At 46.3% G+C, this 25,146-nt stretch overlaps 1 protein-coding gene across 2 annotated transcripts in view; it reads left to right on the forward strand.

The window, feature by feature from the left end:
* ERCC3 (ERCC excision repair 3, TFIIH core complex helicase subunit) overlaps positions 1 to 25,146 on the forward strand; it is a 38,336-nt gene that overhangs the window by 7,767 nt on the left and 5,423 nt on the right. For both annotated transcript variants that reach the window (XM_025403860.1, XM_025403861.1), the window contains exons 9-12: positions 6,170 to 6,354; positions 7,758 to 7,960; positions 14,543 to 14,639; positions 16,126 to 16,243. In XM_025403860.1, coding sequence (XP_025259645.1) covers positions 6,170 to 6,354; positions 7,758 to 7,960; positions 14,543 to 14,639; positions 16,126 to 16,243 — 603 coding nt within the window. The remainder of the gene's footprint in view (positions 1 to 6,169; positions 6,355 to 7,757; positions 7,961 to 14,542; positions 14,640 to 16,125; positions 16,244 to 25,146) is intronic.

Below are 25,146 nucleotides of genomic sequence, written 5' to 3' on the forward strand. Positions count from 1 at the left end.
CCCAAAGTGCTGGGATTACAGGTGTGAGCTGCCACACCCGGCCAATAATTCTTAAGTGGGATGCAGACAGGAGTGTTCACATTCATAGCTTGCTTCATCACTGGCTCAATAGTCATTTAGAAAATGATATTTTCTTCCCTCCCTCTTTCTTGTACTGCTCAGCTTAATCTGTTTCTTAATGGCCCTCTAAGACCTGGGTTAGGGGCACTGAAAAACCCTTCCCGCAATGGGGACGATGCGTTTTATTCGAAGCCTGGAATATTGATCCTTAGTCAATATGTAATAGAAACCCTACTTCTCCCAGTATCATGGGCAAACCTTTTTTTAAAGCTGCTCTATTGATTTAATTTTTATACCATAAAATCACCCCTTGTAAGTATATAATCCAATGAGTTTTAGTAAATTTGTGGGCCAGTGCAACCATGACCGTGATCCAAGTTTTCTTTTCTTTCTTTTTTTTTTTTTTTTAAGATGGCGTCTCCCTTTGTTTTCCAAGCTAGAGTGCAGTGGTGTGATCATGGCTCACTGCAACCTCCGCCTCTTGGGTTCAACTGATTCCCCTGCCTCAACCTCCCAAGTAGCTGGGACTACAGGTGTGTGCCACCACACCCGGCTAATATTTTTTTTTTTTTTTTTTTTTTTTTTTGAGACGGAGTCTCACTCTGTCGCCCAGGCTGGAGTGCAGTGGCCGGATCTCAGCTCACTGCAAGCTCCGCCTCCCGGGTTTACGTCATTCTCCTGCCTCAGCCTCCCGAGTAGCTGGGACTACAGGCGCCCGCCACCTCGCCCGGCTAGTTTTTTGTATTTTTTAGTAGAGACGGAGTTTCACCGTGTTAGCCAGGATGGTCTCGATCTCCTGACCTCGTGATCCACCTGTCTCGGCCTCCCAAAGTGCTGGGATTACAGGCTTGAGCCACCGCGCCCGGCCAGTATTTTTAATTTGAGATAGAGTTTCGCTCTTGTTGGCCAGGCTAGAGTGCAGGACCGCAAACTCGGCTCGCTGCAACCTCTGCCTCCCGGGTTCAGGCAATTCTCCTGCCTCAGCCTCCCGAGTAGCTAGGATTACAGGCATGCGCCACCACACCCGGCTAATTTTATATTTTCAGTAGAGGCAGGGTTTCTCCATGTTCGCCAGGCTGGTATTGAACTCTAGACCTCAAGTGATCTGCCTGCCTGGGCCTCCCAAAGTACTGGGATTATAGACGTGAGCCATTGCATTCAGCCACCATTGATCCAGTTTTAGATTTCCTTTGTGCCGGGCGCGGTGGCTCACGCCTGTAATCCCAGCACTTTGGGAGGCCGAGGCGGGCGGATCACAAGGTCAGGAGATCGAGACCACGGTGAAACCCCGTCTCTACTAAAAATACAAAAAAAAATTAGCCGGGCGCGGTTGTGGGCGCCTGTAGTCCCAGCTACTCGGGAGGCTGAGGCAGGAGAATGGCGTGAACCCGGGAGGCGGAGCTTGCAGTGAGCCGAGATCGCGCCACTGCACTCCAGCCTGGGGGACAGAGCGAGACTCCGTCTCAAAAAAAAAAAAAAAAAAAAAAAAAAAAAAAAAAAAATAGATTTCCTTTGTACTCATTTGCAGTCAATCTTTGTTTCTCTGTCTAGCTTCAGACGACCACTGAACTGCTTTCCGTCACTATAGATTTGCTTTTTATGGAAAATTTATACAAACACAATCATACAATATATATTTTCTTATGTCTGGCTTCTTTCACTTCACATAATGGTTAATCTGTGCCCTAGCATTTATCAGTAATTTGTTCCTTTTATTGCTGTATGGTTTTTTGGCCAAATCTGTTTTGATAAAAACAGATTAAGGGATTAAGATTAACAGATTGGGGTGGGCATGGTGGCTGACACCTGTAGTCTAGCACTTTGGGAGGCCAAGGCAGGAGGATTGCTTGAACCCAGGAGTTTAAGATTAGCCTGGGTAACATAGTGCGACAAAAAAACTTTTTTAATTAGCCAAGTGTGGTGACGTGCACCTGTGGTCTCAGCTGCTGAGGAGGCTGAGGTGGGAGGATCACTTGAACCTGGGAGGTTGAGGCTGCAGTGAACCATGATTGTGCAACTGTACTCCAGCATGGGTGACAGAGTGTGAGACCCTGTCTCAAAAAAAAAAAAAAAGATGAACAGATTAGGGTAGATTAAGAAGTCTAAAGTAGAGGTTACTATGAACAAAATGAAATCTGAGGCATTTTCACAGGTAGTGTTCAAAAGGTTGTCAAAATGGCCCCAGCATCTGGTTCTTTCTGTGCAATGAGAGCTCTGCAGTCCTGATGGGTTTCTGGAGATACCTGGAGATGTTCACAGCTGGCCAGGGAGGGGTCGGCGGTCTTTCTGATGGAAGCCCAGGGCGTGGGTCCTGCTGTGGGGAAGCGCTCAGCATTGTGAGACAGCACACGATGGCCATGCGGCCAGAGGAGAGCACAGAAACGGTAGTCAAGGTTGAGGAAGGATAGCGGTATTGGGGCAGCTCTTGCAGGACCTTGTAGGTCCCGGCAAGAACTTTGGCTTGTACTCTTAGTGTGAAGCCGTCCGAGGGATTTGAGCAGAACATGACATGAGCTGACTTTACACTGTAAAAATACCGCCCTGGCTGCTGAAGGAAGCAAGACAGAAGCGGTGAGTTGAGTTTGTGGAATCCCAACAAAAAGTGTGAACCAGTAAGGACGAAGGTGTGATCCGACTCTGGATATGTTGTGAAGCTTTAACTGACAGGTCAAATGTGGGATCAGAGGGAGAAATCAAGAATGACACTAAGATTTTTGACTTGAACAAAGGGAGGATAGAGTGGGCATTAGTTGAGATGGGGAACGCTATCAAAGGAGCTTGTCTGGAAGGTGACTATCGGGAGTTGGGCTTTAGATGTGCGATTTTGAGTTTCCTGTTAGGCATTCGGTCAGTGGCAAAAAGGTTAAGAAGTGGGCCAAAGAAATTGATAGACATTTCACCAATAAAGGATATACATATGGCAAAGAAGCACTTGAAAAAGGCTTCAACCTCATTAGTCATCAGGGAACTGCAGATTAAACCCACCACAGATGCTCCCATACACCAGTTAGAGTGGCCAAAATAAAAAATACTGATGTGCCAGTGCTGATGAGGTCACAGCAACTGAACTGTCACACATTCCTGGCGGGATGGATTGCGAAGTCTGTGGTCACTGTGGAAAACGGCTTGTCCGTGTATTATAAAACTACCACATGACCCATCAGTCCCATTCCTGGATATCCTAGATACATGAAAATAGGTTTACACAAAATCCCGTACACCAATGTTTATGGCAGCTCTGTTCATAATATCCAAACCCAAGTGCTCGTCAGTGCGTGTCTGGATAAACAAGCTGTGGTACATCCATACACTGGAACACTACTCAGTAGTGAAAAAGAACAAACTTGCTGTGTGTTGCAACCTGGATGAATCTCAAAAGCATGGTGCTGAGTGAAAGAAGTCAGCCTCAAAAGCTTCCATAGTGTGTGATTTCATGTATACAACAATCACAGTATAGTGGTGGACAGCAGATCAGTGGTTGCCAGAGGTGGGGGGTCAGAGATGGATGACTCTAAAGGAGAGCACAGGGGAATTTTGGGGAGTGCTATCTTTATCTGTACCCTGGTCATGGTGCTGGTTACAAAAATGTAAATGTGTTAAAATGCATAGAACTGCCCCCCTGCCCCACCCCAAGTCAGTTTTACTGTGAGAATTTAAACACTCAGAAGAAAAAAGGTGGAAGGGTAGGCATTGGGTCTGTTAGGAGTGAAAATGGATGATGCAGAGAAGCACTACCCACAAAGGAGTTTGGAATTGTTCTGTAGCAGTTTGGTTGGAAGCTGTGTTCAGGCTTGAGGCATTCTGTCTGACTGTATGTTTGGTGCACGTTCATGTTTTTCTTTAACCCAAGCCCAAGGTCCCAGGTTCCAGGGGGCAACAGCACAGGTTTGGGATGGGTTATCTGATGAACAAGTACAAAAAGGTGCACCTCACACTCACGTATGTCTGTGAGTTTGTCTCTCTCTCGTCTAGTTCACTGGATGAATTAGACTTTGGTCGAGTTGTGGAGTGAAACCAACGAGCTTTAAGGGATTTTTGAGTACAGGCCCCATAAGCCCGGTGGCCCGGCCATGCTCATTGTCCCAGAAAGCAAATGTTAAATAAGGGAATGCTAGGAAATCAGAACAAGTCTCCTGACTGTCCAGTGTCTGCTGTGTTGGGTTAGGTGGAGTGATCAATCTTTGAGATTTATCTCAAAGGATAAAGATTGCTGTGCTGTTTTACAGATTTTTCAAAAGGAGCTCTATTATGTCTTTTTATTAATGAGAGATTCATATTATGGTACTTGTGTACATTAAGTGCCTTCTGTGTGCTAGGTACTGTGCCTGTTTCATTATTTCTACAGGTATTTATTGAGAACCTGCTAAGTTCAGGCACTGTACTTGGCACTGGAGACAAAGTGGAAGGGACAGCCAAGTAACCACACAAATAAATGCCAAATGACAACCATGATATAATGTTGAGTGACACAAGCCACACACAAAAGTGTATACTATGATTTCATTCGTGCAAAGTTCAGAAAGGAGGCAGAGCCCTCTCAGAAGTCAGAGGAGTGATTCCCTCGAGGGAGAGTGCTGGTTATTGACAGGAGGAGTCAGAGGACAGACCTCTGGGTGCCTGATGCTCCATATCCTGATCTAGGTGGTTCCACAGCTGCGTGTCTGTAAAAATGTATTGAGTAGTACGCTGTGAGTTTTTCACCTGTGACAGCTGTCAGGGCTGTAGGAGAGTGTAATAGAGGGGTGTGATGGGGTCATGGGTGTCCAGGCAGAGTCCTGCCTGCCTTGTCCTTGCCTTGGGTCGATATGTGTCCTAGTGTCGCCTCCCTGGGGCCCACACTGGGTTGGTGTTGCCATTGCCTTGACCACTATTTCCCTATAACATGGGGAGCTTGGTCTGAGGTTCTTGGCTACTGTATTTTGGAGCCAGCACAGTCTTTCCTTAGAGATAAGCATGAGCTGATTTTGTTTTCTGTGTAGTGTTTGTGTGTGTGTGTTTGCATGTGGTGTTGTGTACAAACCATGTAGATGTAAAAACTGAACATTTACTTAGAGTTAGGCAACCCTCTGTTATTTCACTGTGAATGTCTTTCTGTTTTGGTGCATTCAGGCCTCTTTTTCCTTAGATTTTTGTGTCCATTTATTTGTGAAATATTAGCCCTACTTTCAATTATATTGTAAGATAAGCATGATTCCAACATTTTAACCTTCCTTCAGAGTATTAGAATTTTTAAAAGGCGAGCCCATGGAAATCCATAAATTAGGTTTTTTTAAAAAGAATATCTCATACCCATTTATGTGTTTGTTTTATTTGATAAACCAGAGAGAATTATAATGTTCAAAAGAAAGGAAGGAAAAGGAAGTTGCTGGTTGACCAAAGTGATTGAACTGGTGAAGTTTGGAGAGGGGAGTTTCCTCAGGCAGGCTGGAGTGCTTGGGCGAACGGTGCCTGGAGTTTCATCCCTCCTGTGGGCTTGCCTTTCTTCCTGGTTTCTGGGAAAATGGTGGGAAGCTGAGCAGAGCTGGCTTCTTTCATTTCTTCCTCCCCCTAAATCACCAACTGCCTTTTCAGTAACCTGGGTACAAGTTTTAGGGAAAAATTCCTTGCATAATTTAGAGCTTAATGGTATTAATAGTAAGTATTGCAGGTTGTATTTCAAATTGCCATCTGCACTTCTACTGATAACTGTTGTGAGGGAAATGCTGGGCCCATTAACTTGGAGATTCCTTAAGCTCATTTCACCCTCTTATTCTCCTTTTCATTTTCTTTTGTACAGATCTAAAAGTGATGGTGAAGCGTTCGCCTAGTCATTCTTGTCTAGAACCAGCTTCTGCGGTCCTGAAACCCGAGGGTTAGCTCAGGTGGTGTCATAAGCCAGTGTTAAGTTGCACAGCTGTGAGCGTTTGAAAAAGTGACAGTGTGGGCTGGGTGCAGTGGCTCACGCCTGCAATCCCAGCACTTCGGGAGACCAAGGCAGGGGGATTGCTTGAGACCAGGAGTTCAAGACCAGTCTGGGCAACATAATGAAACCCCATCTCTACAAAAAATATTAAAAAACAAAAAATAAGAAAGAAAAGTGACCGTGTGAATGCTCCCATTGTTTCCTCAGCCAAGATGTTTCGAAGGGTGCTCACCATCGTGCAGGCCCACTGTAAGCTGGGTTTGACTGCAACCCTCGTCCGGGAAGATGACAAGATTGTGGACTTAAATTTTCTGATTGGGCCTAAGCTCTACGAAGCCAACTGGATGGAGCTGCAGAATAATGGCTACATCGCCAAAGTCCAGTGTGCTGAGGTAGCTGGGCCTGGGCTGGGGGTGTCTGGGATAGGGCCTCCTCCCGTGGGCCGGGGAGTGATCAGATCGATTCCTCGGGGGCAGACACAGGTCAGGACTTAGGCCTACCTGCTACCACCTCATGCAGGATCCTCAGTCACCCTGTGAGTGGGTGGTACTAGACCCACTTGCCACATATCTTCTGCCTTGTCACATATCTCACATACCTCTGAATTTGTGATGATTCTTTTTCCTAACCACGGGGTTTACCAGTCATGGATTTCTGTGGGTGAGGATTAGCGTTCAGGGCACAGGGAATAATGAAGGCCCCCAATACCACAGTGCTGCCTGGGAGCCTGGCAGCAAAGGGTTTTGCTCTGATGGGCCCAAGGGCCTAACTGACACGCTCCCGGCCCTGCTAGGAGGTGTGTAAATAGGTGGCAGTACTCAGCAGCAATGCTGACTTGTGTGTGTGGAGGAATTGCTGGTGCTACTGGCTAAGAAGCTGGTTTCCCTCCCTCGCAGCTGGTGTGAAAATAACTCCTGGGATATGATTGCATTTACACATTTTCTAAGTGGTTGACATGTGAAAGCACCCAGTTCAACAGGAGGTATTAGGTTGGGTTTAGTTTTATGCGTGCATTTATTTTCAGTTGTATTGATTTCTAATTCACATACCATTGGTTTTGGTTTTTTTGTTTGTTTGTTTGTTTTTTGTTTTTTTTTTTTAAACAGAGTCTCTGTCACCCAGGCTGGAGTGCAGTGGCGTGATCTTGGCTCACTACAACCTCCGCCTCCTGGGCAAGTGGTTCTCCTGCCTTAGCCTCCCGCATAGCTGGAATTACAGATGTGCACCACCACACCCAGCTAATTTTTGTATTTCTACTAGAGACTGGGTTTCACCATGTTGGCCAGGCTGGTCTTGAACTCCTGGTCTCAAGTGATCTGCCTGCCTCAGCCTCCCAAAGTGCTGGCATTATAGGCATGAGCCACTGCACTTGACTGGTTTTGTGGGGTTTTTTTGTTTTTTTTTTTTGAGACGGAGTCTCGCTCTGTCGCCCAGGCTGGAGTGTAGTGGCCGGACCTCAGCTCACTGCAAGCTCCGCCTCCCGGGTTTACGCCATTCTCATGCCTCAGCCTCCCGAGTAGCTGGGACTACAGGCGCCCGCCACCCCGCCTGGCTAGTTTTTTTGTATTTTTTAGTAGAGACAGGGTTTCACCGTGTTAGCCAGGATGGTCTCGATCTCCTGACCTCGTGATCCGCCCGTCTCGGCCTCCCAAAGTGCTGGGATTAGAGGCTTGAGCCACCGCACCCGGTGTGGTTTTGTTTTAAAGCTAATTCTGCTAGAGAAAGGTCTCCAAAAGTTTTTAATTATGTGATGTTTAAACTTGTAAAATGACCCCTGGTTCTTACTGCATCACAGGTTTGGTGCCCTATGTCTCCTGAATTTTACCGGGAATATGTAGCAATCAAAACCAAGAAACGAATCTTGCTGTACACCATGAACCCCAACAAATTTAGAGCTTGCCAGTTTCTGATCAAGTTTCATGAAAGGAGGAATGACAAGATTATTGTCTTTGCTGACAATGTGTTTGCCCTGAAGGAATATGCCATTCGACTGAACAAGTAAGAACTGAAAACTTGGAGCTTCCTCCAGGCCAGTTTCTCTTCCCCATTGAGAGTGCAGAAGGTGGCTGTTGTTTTGTTTTTTTGTTTTTGTTTTTTTGTTTTTCCTCTCAGGAACCTCTTGGGATCCAAAGATCTTGTTCTATGGCTCTGGTCTCAGTAAACCAAGGAGGACTTAGAAGTAGGTGGTTGGAGTCAGAGGTTAGAGCATAGAGAAAAGGGGGCTGGTCACTGGAGCCCAAAGAACAGGGAGTAGAGACTTGGACTGAGCTGGGTGGGGCCCCCTGGAAGATCTGGGCTCCAAATGTGGGTGGGAGTTGGCATTTGGAGCTTTGGACTGTGGGAGCTCTGTGGGTGGAGAGGAGGCCAGACTGGATGGCCTAGGGGCTGGGAGGGCAAGATGGGCTGGGCTGGCATCCCACATACAGACTGGCATCTGGAAGGAGCTTCTTAGAAACGCCCATGCAGTATCCTCATCAACCCATAGCTCCAGCCAAATATCTGCTTAAAACCCGGCTCTTGTAAAGCTCTGCCAGGTAAGGAGGAAGAGGCCTGCACTTGCTCCTACAGCGATACAGGACTTCAGGTGCGGTAAGTGTTGCAGAAGGCCAGGCCCTCTGTGGAGACTGGTCACGCTATGTGCTACGTGTACCATACATATGTTTTACTTAATCCTCACTTCAGCCATAGAAGATGTTGTTCCCATTTTATAGAAGGGAAAACAAAGGCATAGAAAGATTAAGTTTCTCAGGTTTCTAAAATTATACCTTTATTTAATTTAGAAAGACTTTTTAATCCAAGTCAACATTTAGATTATTATGAAAAACAGCAATTCCCTGCTTCTATTTTCCCACCCACAATTCTATTCCTTGAAGACAGCCACTTTCGATTCTTTTTGGTTGTTTACCTTCATCTTTCTTTCTTTCTTTTTCTTTCGCTCTTTCTTTCTTTCTCTCTTTCTTTTTGTTTTTTTTCTTGGAGTTAGGGTCTCACTGTGTCACCCAGGCTGTAGTGCAGTGGCATAATCACGGCTCACGGCAGCCTTGACCTCCTGGGCTCAATCAATCCTTCTACCTCAGCCTCCAGAGTAGCTGGGTCTACAGACATGCACCACCACACCCAGCTAATTTTTGTATGTTTTGTAGAGATGGGGTTTTGCTATGTTGCCCAGGCTGGTCTCAAACTCCTGAGCTCAAGCAGTCCTCCTGCCTTGGCCTCCCAAAATGCTGGGATTACAGTCATGAGCCACCACACCTGGCCTACCTTCATCTTTCTAAGCAATAGCTTCTGTAGTAATTTCTTGATGATCAGTGATAGAAATTGCCCATTAACTTCCTACTGTAGGAGTTGAGGGTTTAGCTTTCTGACGTACACCACTCTCCCCACTCCTGTTTTCTCTCCTACCATTCTCCCAGTATGGGAATGGCACAAGTTGGGAGTTACATGAATACTCACTGTTACATTGTTTTGACTGTGTAAGTACGTTTCGAGAGAGCCATACAGTGTCATTGTTCAGGCGGAGGTGTAGAGTACTATTACTTTTTTTTTTTTTTTGAGACGGAGTCTTGCTCTTTCTCCAGGGTGAAGTGCAGTAGCACAATCTCGGCTCACTGCAACCTCCGCCTCCTGGGTTCAAGTGATTCTCCTGCCTCAGCTTCCTGAGTAGCTGGGACTACAGGCACCCGCCACCACGGCCTGGATAATTTTTGTATTTTTAGTAGAGACGGGATTTCACCACATTGGCCAGGATGGTCTCAATCTCTTGGCCTCGTGATCTGCCTGCCTCAGCTTTCCAAAGTGCTGGGATTACAGGCATGAGCCACCATGCCCGGCCCTACATTTTCTTTTTTGTGAATATTTGTTTGCCTTGGAGTTAATAATTGCCTTGTCATTGTTTTTGCTTGGTTTTCTGTACATTTAATTATTCCTCTCCAAACTCTTCACATAACCATAAACTCAGTAGGGTCAGGTAATTTCTCAGTTCTGTTTTTCTGTTTCCCCAGTGGGATCCCCACCAGCACTCCATCCCCCTGCTCTGTTCTGACCTGCTTGCTGTCTGGGACTAGAGACGCCACCAGCTGTTATCATGGGGTTTCCCTTGCACCACCCCATGAATTTCCTGGGCCTCTGTTGCATTTCCCACCCTCAAGTCTCCACCCTCTTGGTGACTCATTTTGATGGAGCACATGTTCCAGTAAGTTCCTGAGAGAAGGGATGTAGGAGGGGAAGCTTTGGAGACTTCATGTGTTTGCAGATGTCTTTATTTGACTTTACACTTGATCAGTAGTTTGGCCGGGTCCTAGAACTAACTTCGGAGCTTCCAGTGCAGCAGCTCAGCAGTCTGATGCCTTTGCTGCCTCTCAGTATGTTGTCGCCGTGGTGGCTGTGTTTTCCTTCCCTTGAAAACTGGTAGGATCTTCTCCCTTTTTAGAAATTTCAAAGTGATATTCTTAATGTTTTTTCTTTCATTGTGGTGGGCACTCAGTGTATCCTTTCCATCTGGAAACGCGTGTCCTTTGGCTCTGAGAATTTCTGTTTTTTGTTGTTGATCACCTTCTCTATGTATTCCTTTCTTGGAGTCTTGACTCGTCAGCTGTTAGCTCCTCTGAAGAGCTTCTGCAGTCTGCGTATCTTTTTTCCACTTGTTTATCCCTTTGTCTTCTAAACCTTCTATTGAGACTTGTTAAATTTCTGAGTTTTTTCCTGATAATGTTCTTGTTTTGTTTGTGAATAGAGTGTCTTCTCAGAGGCTGCGAAAGCTTTTGAAGCTTCCTTCTGTTTCCTGCCATATCTCTTTTTGTCATTTTTTTGTCTTGTTTTTACCTGTCTTTTGAGTCTTTCTGAGTTTTGGTAATCCTTGACTGTATTTTCTTATTTAAAGTCAGTCACTGAAAAGCTGGCAGGCCTTTCTGTATGGCTTAGTGGGTTTGCCAGCTTGTGGACCTCACCAGAGTGGCTGGGCAGGGCCTGGCTATTTCTTCAGGAGATTGCCAAATGCCAGTATCTCTAGGACTTTTCTCTTGGGCTGGACGGTTTCTTCAGTGAGGAATTTTCCAGTCTCCTGGGCACCACCGCGTGTTAGGGGACGAGGAGGACTTGTGGAATCTTTGCATTCAGTCTCACCTTTGCCCTCAGCTCTGCCAGGCATCCCTGGAGGGTAAGTCTCCAGTGCCCCACCAGTGGAGGTGGCCTCCCTGCTGCCGGCCAGACCCGACTGCTCCTCACACTCACACGCTGCCAGGCCTCCTGTGTACCTCCCCACCTTCTCAGGCAACTGGTGACTAGTTCCTCAGCCCTCCTGCATGCCGCAGAGGACACAGAGGCGGCGGGTTTCGTATCGGTCTTCCCTCCTGCCGGCTCCAGCTTCTGCTTTCTCTAGTCTGTTAGCTCAGGTACTGTGCCTGCATCTGTCTGCTTTTCAGCTTCTGAAATGTTACCCACTTCTCTCATCTGCTGTTATTTCTTCTCCTGTTTTCTTCGTGGGTTTGTGTACTGTCACATTAGTGCCAATTTGAGCAGGGCAATGAGACAGTTCCTATATTTACTGTGCCGTATTTAAGAACTATCTTCCCTCCCCATCCTTCCTCCCACAGCAGTGCTCCTCCAGAGTCTTCTGGAGCCTCACTCCAGGGGCCTCCCCCACCTACATTTGCAGCACTCCTGAGGCTGGTGCCTTAGCCATAGCCTCCCGAGCATCTGCTTAGGCAGGGACGTGAATTTGCCTGGCACTGTCGACTCCGAACCAGTCTCGCACAGTGAAGGGCAGCAGATTGTGGCTGTCTCCTGTGTACTGGAATGATCATTACAATGTGTACTTCTTACCTTTTTTTGTGCCTCTGGCCTTTAAATGTATGAAGTAGGTTTTTTTCTTCTTGGTTTTCTCGCTTCTAAAATAATCCTGTGTGCAGTGGCTCACACCTGTAATCCCAGCACTTTAGGAGGCCGAGGCGGGCAGATCACGAGGTCAGGAGATCGAGACCATCCTGGCTAACACGGTGAAAGACCCGTCTACTAAAAATACAAAAAATTAGCCGGGCGAGGTGGCGGCGCCTGTAGTCCCAGCTACTCGGGAGGCTGAGGCAGGAGAATGGCGGGAACCCGGGAGGCGGAGCTTGTAGTGAGCCGAGATCGCACCACTCACTCCAGCCTGGGCGACAGAGCGAGACTCCATCTCAAAAATAAAATAAAATAAAATGATCCTGTGGGCTGGGCGCAGTGCCCCACGCCTATAATCCCGGCACTTTGGGGGCCAAGGTGGAAAGGTCACTTGAGCCCAGGAGTTCAAGACCAACCTGGGCAATATAGTGAGACCCCATCCGTTAAAAAAAAAAAAATGATCCTGTGACTCCTGGGCATTGCTCCATTCCTAGGTCGTGTGTGGTGGGGATTCTTCAAGCTTTTGGCTCCTCCCAGCCTTCATAAGAAAGGCACTGGTATCACCAAAGCACTTTGCAAGAGAGACTTAGGGGCTATGTGGCAGTGTGGGGCCATGGGCAGAGCATCGTTTTTGGGATCAGACAGACTGGATGTGGGGAAGTTGTTTACCTCTGAACTCCTTTTGTACTTCAGTCACATGGAGCTACTGCCACCCAATGTGTCCTGGGTCCTGGTGTCCCTTGATGGTGGGGGGTGGATTCTTGTGCCTGGCAGCTTGTAAGCGTTCAGTAAATGTGAAGTTCTCCACTTGGAGGATGCTTATCCTTCTATTTCATCTGTATGGGGGAACCTTCAGAAACCGAAGGCTCCCCACTGTGCAAGTAGTTTTTCCTGGTGATGGGGGAGGAGAAAACCACCTAAAACCCTGGGTATCAAGAGTCAGGCTGTTCTGATGAGTGGGACTTCTAACCTTTTTCACCTCATGACATGCACAGAAAATGATAAAAATCTGTGGTGGCCCCGGGATACTCCAGGCAGGGCAGCTTGTGACTGGGCTAACCAGAGGCCATCAGCCTGGGTATGCAGCTGTCCCAGACCCTGTCCAGCTTCCCCACAGGCGAGGGGTTTGCTCTCTGAGGCACACCCGTTAACAGGCACTGCTCTAGGTGCTAATGGGCCTGGGCAGTGGAGCAGCCACTCCCAGGTTCCACCTGCTCAGGCTCCTCACCCTTGGTTTCCCACATGTAGACTGGGGAATACGAAGCCTGTCTTTTACAGTGCCTAGGAGTCTCAGCAGGACTGGCTGGATTTTTTCTTTTCTCTTCTCTTTTCTTTTTTTTGAGATGCAGTCTCACTGTGTTGCCCAGGCTGGAGTACAGTGGTGCGATCTCGGCTCACTGCAACCTTCACCTCCCAGGTTCAAGTGATTCTCCCGCCTCAGCTTCCCGAGTAGCTGGGATTATAGGTGCATGCCACCACACCCAGCTAGTTTTTTTTATTTTTAGTAGAGATGGGGGTCTCACCATGTTGGCCAGGCTGGCCTCGGAACTCCTGACCTCAGGTGATCCACCCACCTCGGCCTCCCAAAGTGCTGGAATTACAGGTGTGAGCCACTGCGCCTGGCTGGATTTTTTTTTTTTTTTTTTTAATGTAGTACTCAGCTTGGTGCCTGGTGTTGGTAGGTCCTGGCTACCTGTACTTTGTCCTCATTGTCTTTGTTGTTGTCATCATCACCATCACTGTTGTTATGATTCTTGGGAAGCTACAAAAACTGTCCACCGTCACATTCCAAGATGGAAGGAAGGAGTGTGACATTCCCAATGCTATGGGATGATAACCATTGAGTTCATTGATAGAGTTGTGCCCTTTGGCAGGGAGCTGGAAATTTTTTTTTCTTTTTTTTCTTTTTTTTTTTTTGAGACAGAGTTTCACTGTTGTTGCCCAGGCTGGAGTGCAATAGCGCCATCTCAGCTCACCACAACCTCCACCTCCCGGGTTCAAGTGATTCTCCTGCCTCAGCCTCCCGAGTAGCTGGGATTACAGGCGTGCACCACAATGCCCAGCTAGTTTTGTATTTTTAGTAGAGACGGGGTTTCTCCATGTTGGTCAGGCTGGTCACGAACTCCCAACCTCAGGTGATCCACCCGCCTTGGCTTCCCAAAGTGCTGGGATTACAGGCGTGAACCACCGCACCTGGCAGGAAGCTGGAAATTAAAGAGAAGTTTTTAAAACTCAGTGTTATGGGAAATCAGCACAAAGATGGCTGAAGGGCACTTTTCTCCTTTCTGCTCATCTCTTGGAGCATGCTTGTGCCTTGGCAGACAGTTGCTTCCAGCCTTTTTTTGGAAATAGCAGTGCTTTCTTCGTCACTCTCTTTGGGATTCATGAAATCTGGAGATTCTCCTTGTATAGAATCTGTGCTGAGAGTGAGAGATGCTGAATCAGGAAAAAGCATAGTCCAAAAGGAAAACGAAAAACGGAAAGGAGGGAATCCCGAAGAGAATGGTGGGCCTACCCCTGGAATCAGTGGGGAAGTCTGGGGAGTGCGTCTGTAACCAGTCACTTTTGTGCGTGTAACGATATTCCTGCATGACAGGGGGCTTTCTACTTGAGACTAGCTTGCCTGAGCTCCTTTTTCCCTCTGATGTGTTTTCAAGACAACTGAGGCGTGACTCTGTGGTCTAACACAGCTTTGTTCTTCTCTAGACCCTATATCTACGGACCTACGTCTCAGGGGGAAAGGATGCAAATTCTCCAGAATTTCAAGCACAACCCCAAAATTAACACCATCTTCATATCCAAGGTTTGTGTGGCATATGGGGTGGAGGTGAGGCCCCTAGCACTCTGGGGACCTGGGGGGTACACTGTGATTCCTGGACAGCGAATTCACATCTGCTGAAGGAACTTCTCATGTATGTTTTCATTTCCAACGTGTCCAGGGATAGGGGATACTGCCTGGCATTAGTGGAAGGAGCAGATCGAGGGTTTGCCTGCATCATGGGTAATCTATAAAGGCTCTTTGAGGTTTTTTCCAATTCTTTTTGGGATGTAGGAGTTTTAAGTTGTATTTCCTTGTTTATAAAAGGAAAAAAAGTTCATTTCCTATTCTGACAAAAGTAGGCATTCAGATGAAGTTCTCTTTACAAGTTGGAGGTCCTGTGTGTCGCGGCAGCCTTTGCGCTGGTTCCTGGTGTTCCTTGATGGGTGGTGGATGTCAGCACAGACTTGTGCAGGCCCAGCTCAGGGATGGTTTACTCTGAAATCAGAAGCTGTAGCCCCACAGTTTAGAATAGTCACTCAGATTAAGACAGACCCAAAGCCCAAAATAAATGAGATTTTACAGCTGGGTAGGGTGGCTCAAGGGTGTAATCCCAGCACTTTGGGAGGCTGAGGCAGGTGGATCACCTGAGGTCAGGAGTTCGAGACCAGCCTGGCCAACATGGAGAAACCCCGTCTCTACTAAAAATACAAAACTTAGCCGGGTGTGGTGGCAGATGCCTATAATCCCAGCTACTCAGGAGGCTGAGGCAGGAGGGTTCAGTCGCTTGAACCCGGGAGGTGGAGGTTGCAGTGGAGCCGAGATTGTGCCATTGCACTCCAGCCTAGGCAACAAGAACGAGACTCCGTCTCAAAAAAAAAAGAAATGAGATTTTACGTGATTGTGGCTGGGCACATAAGCACCAAACCTTCATGTCTGTGGCTGGGAACCTCGATGTTTGGAGCCCCAGAGCTGAGGAATCCACCTACAGTTAGAATCCCATATGGGGCAGTTGTTCCTCCCAGGTCACATCCCATGTGTGCTGCTGGTGTCAGTGGCCACCAGGTAAGAGTATGGATGGTTTTGTGGAGACATATTTCTGTAGCCAAAAAAATGAATGACTCAAAGTCAGTCTCTGTTGAAGGGCCCTCTCATCTCTGGGCTCCTGGCACCCAGCATTCTGAATGTCACTGATGCCTGGGATTAATTCTTTAGGATGACTCTTAGGAGAACTCACACAAGGTCCTAGAGACCCTGAGGTGCCTTTCTGAGGTTTATTGCTTCACCTCTCTGCCTGTATCAGATAGACCCTGGTACAAAGAGGATAAAAGAGTGATTATGTTTCAAAATTATCTACAGAACTTATTTAAATTTTGGATCCTGTGTGTTGCGGCAGCGTTTGTCCTGGTTCCTGGTGTCCCTTGATGATGGGGGTGGGTGTCAGCACCGACTGGCACAGGCCCAGCTCAGGGATGGTTTGAGCTGATTTTTTTTTCCTCATATATAAAAATCTTCTGATTTGTTTCTGTAGGTAGGTGACACATCATTTGATCTGCCAGAAGCAAATGTCCTCATTCAGATCTCATCCCATGGTGGCTCCAGGCGTCAGGAAGCCCAAAGGCTAGGGCGGGTGCTTCGAGCTAAAAAAGGTAAAGTGGCCTTTCATCTTCTGTTGCAGGAGGTCACTCCTCCTAAACCACTTTAGTTTGGAAGACAATAGGGGTAAGAGCTGCCATGTGCCCTGGGGCTAAATAGACTCTGGAGAGAGGGGATCCCAAAGCAAAGACCTAGATCCTTATGCCCGTCATTATTTTTCATGCCTTGGGGGTGAATATGCGGGTGTTTTCCCTGACAGTGGCATGGAATCCACACAGATGTGCTCTGTACACTGTGCAGCTGTGTTGGTGCATGGTAAGAGGGAGCCAAGGCAAGGCAGTGCTTATGGGCTAGATGTGGAAGGGAGAAAACAGAGCTGGGCCAGCAGTGTAAGTGGAGGAGCTGGAAGCTGCTTCTGGAACTTGAACAGGAGGCAGGGAAAGGTTTGCTAGGAGCAGCTTGGGCAGACACACAATGGACACATCATTCATAACCTGTGCAGAGTGCTGCCCTGGTGGTAGCTTGCAGCAGGGGCAGGGCAAGCACAGTGAGTGAGGAGGTGCGAATCCGCATTCCTAAGACTTTTTCTGAGGAGGCGTGGCACCCCTGTGCTTGCTTCCTGCAGTAAAAGGGCCCAGACCGTCATTGTGGGCGTGGCAGGGACTGACGCTCTTGCTAAGAGGTGGCCATATCTGTCTTACTGGGACCGGGGCACATCCTGAGACAAGGACACAGGCCCTGTCCTCAAGGAATTTGCTTATTCAAGGAGGCATCTGGACTGCTGGGATGTTTGAAAATGACAAGATTAGTGGGCATATGTTGGAATTGCACTGCATTCAAATGTGTTTAAGAAGCATCTAGTAGCTTGTATTTAAAATGGAGATGAGGCAGATAGCATGGACTAGAAATAGCATGGACTCGGGCACCAGACCAGCTGTGTCACCTTGGGCGAATTATTTGCTCCTCTGAGCCTTGGTTTTCCCATCCAAAGTGGGGGTGACAATCCTATCTTGCCAAGACTGCTGTGAGGATTGAGCTTATAAATCATAAAATGTAGTGGACTGGCTGGACACAGTGGCTCACACCTATAATCCCAGCACTTTGGGAGGCCAAGGCAGGAGGACAGCTTGAGGCCAGGAGTTTGAGACCATCTTGGGCAATGTAGTGGGACCCCATCTCTACAAAAAATAAAACTAGCTGAGTGTGGTGGTGTGTGCCTGTGGTTCCAGGTACTTGGGAGGCTGATACAGTAGCTTTTATAAACTGACAGGAATATGATCTGCTAGTAAATGTGAACGTAATTCATTACTTATTCCTTACTCTAATTTGAAAACTCCTTTATTGATTGATTGATTCATTGATTGAGACAGTCTCATTCTGTCACCCAGGCTGGAGTGCAGTGGCACAGTCTTGACTCACTGCAACCTCTATCTACTGGGTTCAAGTGTGATTCACCTGCCTCAGCCTCCCGAATAGCTGGGACTACAGGCATGCACCACCATGTCCAGCTAATTTTTTTGTATTTTTAGTAAAGATGGGGTTTCACCATTTTGGCCAGGCTTGTCTCTAGTGATCCACCCACCTTGGCCTCCCAAAGTGCTGGGATTACAGGTGTGAGCCACTATGCCCAGCCTTAAAAACTCCTTTAAATGTGAATAGAAGGCCGGGCACGGTGGCTCACGCCTGTAATCCTCGGAGGCTGAGGCAGGTGGATCACGAGGTCAGGAGATCGGGACCATCCTGGCTAACATGGTGAAACCCTGTCTCTACTAAAAATACAAAAAACTAGCCGGGCGTGGTGGCAGATGCCTGTGGTCCCAGCTACTCGGGAGGCTGAGGCAGGAGAATGGCATGAACCCGGGAGGTGGGGCTTGCAGTGAGCCGAGATCACACCACTGCACTCCAACCTGGGCGACAGAGCGAGACTGTCTTCAAAAAAAAAAAAAAAAAGTGAATAGAATTGTTTTCTTACTCAAAACACTCTTTAACATAAGACACTTGGCTCTTGTCTTTGCATGTCTGAGCTCTTCTAAAACTGAGAAACAATTACATTCAAGGGCAGTATGCTTAACCTACTGACATTTGAACTACAAAGCAGAAATGTTCAGATTTTCCTGAAGGATCAAGTCTTTCAGGCCACAAAATTTTCTGTCCTAGTTTCTTAAAACAGTAGTCCCCCCCATATCTGCAGTTTTCGTTTCCACATTCAATTACCTGTGGTCAACTGTAGTCTAAAAATATTAAACGGAAAATTCCAGAAATAAACAGTTCATAAGCTTTAAATTACACACTATTCTGAGTAGCATCCAGGATGTGAATTCTTGCTTTGTGCAGCATATTCATGCTTAAATTCTCCCCACCCATTAGTCACTTAATAGCCATCTCAGTTGTCATGGACTGTCACTGTGTCTCAGTGCTTGTTTTCAGGTAACCCTTATCTTACTAATGGCCCCAAAACACAAGTGTAACGATGCTAGTGATTCACATATGCCAAAGAGAAGCTGTAAAGTGCTTTCTTAAAGTGAAAAGGTAAAAGTTATTTAAGAAAGGGAATAAAAATCTTATGGTAAGGTTGCTAAGATCTATGGTGAGAATGAATCTTCTTACTGTACAAGATGATCATCCCCAGAGCACATAGCCATCAGACTTTCCAAGGTCAATACAAAAGAAAGAATCTTAAAGACAGCTAGAGAAAAGGGTCATATAACTCATCATTCTAACAGCAGACTTCTTAGCAGAAACTTTACAAGTCAGAAGAGATTGGGGGACTGTTTTTAGCATTCTTAAAGAAAAGAAAAGAAATCCTGGCCAGGCACGGTGGTTCACACCTGTAATCCCAGCACTTTGGGAGGCCAAGGTAGGCAGATTGCTTGAACTCAGAAGTTTGAGACCAGTCTGGGCAACATGACGAAACCTTGTTCCTACAAAAAATACAATTAGTCGGGTGTGGTGGTGTGCGCCTGTAGTCCCAGCCACTCGGGAGGCTGAGGCAAGAGAATTACTTTAGTCTGGGAGGCAGAGGTTGCAGTGATCCGACATCCCACCACGGCACTCCAGCTTAGGCAACAGAACAAGACCCTGTTTAAAAGAAAAAAAAAACCGGCCAGGCGCAGTGGCTCACACCTATAATCCCAGCACTTTGGGAAGCCGAGGCAGGTAGATCACCTGAAGCCAGGAGTTCGAGACCAGTCTGGCCAACATGGTGAAACTCTGTCTCCACTAAAAATACAAAAATTAGCCGGGCATGGTAGCAGGCGCCTATAATCTCAGCTACTTAGGAGCCTGAGGCAGGAGAATTGCTGGAACCCAGGAGGCAAAGGTTTCAGTGAGCTGAGATCGTGCCATTGCACTCCAGCCTCGGCAACAACAGTAAGACTCCATCTCAAAACAGAAAAACAAAAACCGAAAAACTATAATGAGACCCAATCTCTTTTTTTTTTTTTTTTTGAGACGGAGTCTCGCTCTTCCGCCCGGGCTGGAGTGCAGTGGCCGGATCTCAGCTCACTGCAAGCTCCACCTCCTGGGTTCACGCCATTCTCCTGCCTCAGCCTCCCGAGTAGTTGGGACTACAGGAGCCCGCCACCACGCCCGGCTAGTTTTTTGTATTTTTTAGTAGAGACGGGGTTTCACTGTGTTAGCCAGGATGGTCTCGATCTCCTGACCTCGTGATCCGCCCGTCTCGGCCTCCCAAAGTGCTGGGATTACAGGCTTGAGCCACCACGCCCGGCGAGACCCAGTCTCTTTAAGAAAAAAATAAAAAAGGAAAAGAAATCCTAACCAAGAATTTCATATCCTGCCAAACTAAGCTTCATAAGCAAAGAAGAAATAAAATCTTTCCCAGACAAGCAATTGCTAAAATAATTTGTTACCACCAGACTGGCCCTACAAGAGATGCTTGAGAGTTTTAAACATGGAAATGAAAGAATGGTGACACCTGCTACCACAGAAATACGTGTAAGCACATAGCCCACAGACCCTGTGAAGCAACTACACAATCAAAACTACAGAGCAACCAGCTAATGACACCATGATAGGAATAAAGCCTCATGTATCAATATTAATCTTGAATGTAAACAACCTAAACACCCTACCTAAAAGACATGGAGTGGCAGATTGGATTAAAAACAAGACCCAGCCGGCCGGGCGCGGTGGCTCAAGCCTGTAATCCCAGCACTTTGGGAGGCCGAGACGGGTGGATCACGAGGTCAGAAGATCGAGACCATCCTGGCGAACACGGTGAAACCCCGTCTCTACTAAAAAATACAAAAAACTAGCCGGGCGAGATGGCGGGCGCCTGTAGTCCCAGTTACTTGGGAGGCTGAGGCAGGAGAATGGCGTAAACCCGGGAGGCGGAGCTTGCAGTGAGCTGAGATCCGGCCACTGCACTCCAGCCCGGGCGACAGAGCGAGACTCCGTCTCAAAAAAAAAAAAAAAAAAACAAGACCCAGCCTTCTGCTGTCTTCAAGACACCTGTCTCACATGTAACAGGACCCATAGGCTCAAAGTAAAGGGATAGGGAAAAATCTATCACACAAATGAAAAAAAAGAGTGGGGCAGGGGGTCACTATTCTTACATCAGATAAAACAGACTTTAAACCAACCACATTAAAAAAGGACAAAAAGGTCATTACACGATGATAAATGGTTCAACAAGAAGACTTAACTATCCTGAATATATATGCACCCAACATTGGAGCACCCAGATTCATAAAACAAGTACTTCTAGAGCTGGGAAAAGGCTTAGACAGCCACACAATAGTGGTAGGAGATTTTGACACCTCACTGACAGCATTAGACAGATTATAGAGGCAGAAAACTGACAAATTCTGGACTTGAACAATTGGACCTAATAGGCATCTACATAATACTCTACCCAACAACCCCAGAATATATATTCTCATCTGCCCCCAGAATATACTCTTAAGATTGATCACATGGGCCGGGTGCGGTGGCTCATGCCTGTAATCCCAGCACTTTGGGAGGCCTGAGGCCGGCAGATTGCCTGAGCTCAGGAGTTTGCAACCAGCCTGGACAACACGGTGAAACCCCATCTCTACTAAAATACAGAAATTAGCCGGGTGTGGCAGCGTGCGCCTGTAGTCCCAGCTATTCGGGAGGCTGAGGCAGGAGAACTGGCTTGAAGCCGGGAGACAGAGGTTGCAGTGAGCTGACATCATGCCACTGCACTCCAGCCTGGGCAACAGAGCAAGACTCTGTCACAATTAAAAAAAAAAAAAAAAAAAGTTGATCACGTGTTTGGCCACAAAGCAATGTGAGACTTTAGGCTCGACTTTATTAAAGTCTCAATAAATTCAAAAAAGTCAAAATCATACCAAGCATATTCTTGGATCACAGTGGAATAAAAGTAGACATCAGTACCAGGAGGAACTCTCAAAACCACACAATTGGCCAGGCACAGTGGTGCATGCCTGTAATCCCAGCACTTTGGGAGGCCAAAGTGGGAGGATGATTTGAACTCAGGAGTTCAAGACCATTCTGGGCAACATAGAGAGACCCCATCTCTAAAAAGAAAAAAGAAAAAAAAAACCCACACAATTACATGGAAACTAAACAACTTGTTCCTGCATGACTTTTGGATAAACAAATTAAGGCAGGAATCAAAAATTATTTGAAACAAATGAAAACAGATACAACATACCAAATATCTGGGGTACAGGAAAGATAATGTTAGGAAAGTTTATAGCAATGAACACCTACATCGAGAAGATAGAAAGATCTCAAATTAATTTGACATTTCACCTGAAGGAACTAGAAAAATTTTTAAAAAAGCTAACCCCCTAAACTAGCCGAAGAAAAGAAATAACTAAAATCAGAGCAGAACTAAATGAAATTCAGACCCAAAAACAATACAAAGGATCAGTGAAACAAAAAGCTGGTTCTTTGAAAAGATAAATAAGGCCAGGTGCAGCGACTCACGCCTGTAATCCCAGCACTTTGGGAGGCTGAGGCAGACAGATCATAGGAGTTTAAGACCAGCCTGACCAACATGGAGAAACCCCATCTCTACTAAAAATACAAAACTTAATGTGGTGGCGCATGCTTGTAATCCCAGCTACTCAGGAGGCTGAGGCAGGAGAATTGCTTGAACCCGGGGAGGCGGAGCTTGCAGTGAGCCAAGATCGTGCCACTGCACTCCAGCCTGGGTGACAGAGCGAGACTCTGTCTCAAAAAAAAAAAAGAAGATAAGATTGATGGACTGCTAGTTAGATTAACAAAAAAGAGAAGAATGCAAATAAGCACAATCAGAAATGACAAAGGTGACATTTGTCTGATCTGGGGATCAGACAAAGCTGATCCCCAGAAATACAAAAGATTCTCAGAGACTTATAAATACCTCTGTGCACACAAACTAGTAAATCTAGAAGAAATAGATAAATTCCTGGAAACATGCAACTTCCCAAGATTGAATCAGGAATTAATTGAAACCCTGAACAGATCAATAAGGAGAAATTGAATTAGTAATTTTTTTAAAATATGGCCCAGGCATGGTGGCTCATGCCTCTAATCCCAGCACTTTGGGAGGCTGAGGCAGGTGGATCACCTGAGGTCAGGAGTTCCAGACCAGTCTGACCAACATGGTGAAACCTCGTCTCTACTGAAAATACAAAACTAGCTGGGTTTGGTGGTGTGTGCCTGTAATCCCAGCCACGTGGGAGGCTGAGGCAGGAGAATTGCTTAAACCCAGGAGGTAGAGGTTGCAGTGATCTGAGATGGTGCCACTGCACTCCAGCCTGGGCAACAGAGTGAGACTCCACCTCAAAAGAAAAAAAAAAAAAAAAAAATCTACCAACTTAAAAAGTCCTGAACCAGATGTATGCAGTTCTACTGAAACTATTCAAAAAAAATTGAGGGACTTCTCCCTAACTCATACTATGAAACCAGTATCATCCTGATACCAAAATCTGGCAAAGACACAATGAAAAAATAAAACTATAGGCCAATATTCCTGATGAACATAGATGCAAAAATCTGTAACAAAATGCTGACAAAGCAAATCCAGTGGCATATCAAAAAGTTAATTCACCACAAATAGGCTTTATTTCTGGAATGCAAGGTTGGTTCAACATGTGGAAATCAATAAATGTGATTCACCACATACATAAACAGAATTAAAAATGAAAAGCATATAATCATCCTAACAGACACAGGAAAAGGTGTTTTTTTTTTTTTGGTTTTTCTGGGTTTTTTTTGTTTTGTTTTGTTTTTTTGAGATGGAGTCTCGCTCTTGTTGCCCAGGCTGGAGTGGTGCAATGGTGCAATCTTGGCTCACTGCAACCTCCACCTCCCAGATTGAAACTATTCTCCTGCCTCAGCCTCCCAAGTAGCTGGGACTACAGGCATGTACCACCATGCCCAGCTAATTTTGTATTTTTAGTAGAGACAGGGTTTTGCCATGTTGGCAGTGCTGGTCTAGAAGGCCTGACCTCAGGTGATCCACCCACCTCAGCCTCCCAAAGTGCTGGGATTACAGGCGTGAGCCACCATGCCCGGCCTAGAAAAAGCTTTTGATAAAATTCAACATTCCTTCATGATAAAAACCCTCAACAAATGGCATCGAAGGAACATATCTCACAATAATAAAAGCCATCTATGACAAACTCACAGCCAACATCATACTAAACAAGCAAAAGCTGGAAGCATTCCCTTTAAGAACTGGAACAAGACAGCCGGGCGCGTGGCTCACGCCTGTAATCCCAGCACTTGGGAGGCCGAGGTGGGTAGATCACGAGGTCATGAGATCGAGACCATCTTGGCTAACATGGTGAAACCCCATCCCTACTAAATACAAAGAATTAGCTGAGCATGGTGGCGGGTGCCTGTAGTCCCAGCTACTTGGGAGGCTGAGGCAGGAGAATGGCGTGAACCCGGGAGGCAGAGCTTGCAGTGAGCCGAGATCACGCCACTGCACTCCAGTCTGGGCGACAGAGCGAGACTCCGTCCCAAAAAAAAAGAAAAGAACTGGAACAAGACAGAGCCCACCCTTACCACTCCTGTTCAACATAGTACTAAAAGTTCTACCCAGACCGATCTAGCAAGATAAAGAAAGAAAAGGCATCCAGATAGGAAAAAAGGAAGTTAAATTATCTGTCTTCCTAATGAGATGATTCTATACCTAGAAAACCCTAAAGACTCCACCAAAAGGCTCCTAGACCTGATGGGCAACTGAGTAAGGTTTTAGAATTCAAAATCAGTGTACAAAAATCAGTAGCATTTCTATACACCAGTAACATTGAAGCTGAGAGCCAAATCAAGAACACAATCCAATTTATAATAGCTGTGAAAACAAAAGACAAAACCTAGGAATAACTACAGAACACTCCTGAAATAAATCATAGGTGACAGAAACAAATGGAAAAACATTGCATGCTGGAGGATTGGAAGAAACTGTGTCATTAAAATTGCCAACATCATTTTTCACAAAATTAGAAAAAACTTATAAAATTCACTTGGAACCACAAAAGCACCTGAATAGCCAAAGCAAGCCTAAGCCAAAGGAACAAAGCCAAAGGCCTCACAGTATCCAACTTCAAACTATGCTGCGGGGGCTTGCAGTAACCAAAACAGCATGGTCCTGGTACAGAACAGACACATAGACCAATGGAACAGAATAGAGAGCCCAGAAATAATGTCATGTACTTGCAGCCAACTAGTATAAGGAGTACCTTCCCCACTGCATATTTTTGCCAATTCAACAAAATTGGCAAAAATATGCAGTGGGGAAGATACTCCTTATTCAATAAATGGTGCTGGGGAAACTGACTAACTGTATGCAAAAGGATGAAACTGGACCCCTGCCTATCACCACATATAAAAATCAACTCATAATGGATTAAAGACGTAAATGTAAGACCTCAAACTATAAGGACCCTCGAAGAAAACCTAGGAAATACCATGTTCACAAAGTTGTGCAACTATCACAACAATTCATGTTTAG

Source organism: Theropithecus gelada, chromosome 12, assembly GCF_003255815.1.
Source record: "Theropithecus gelada isolate Dixy chromosome 12, Tgel_1.0, whole genome shotgun sequence".
Lineage (NCBI taxonomy): Eukaryota > Metazoa > Chordata > Mammalia > Primates > Cercopithecidae > Theropithecus > Theropithecus gelada.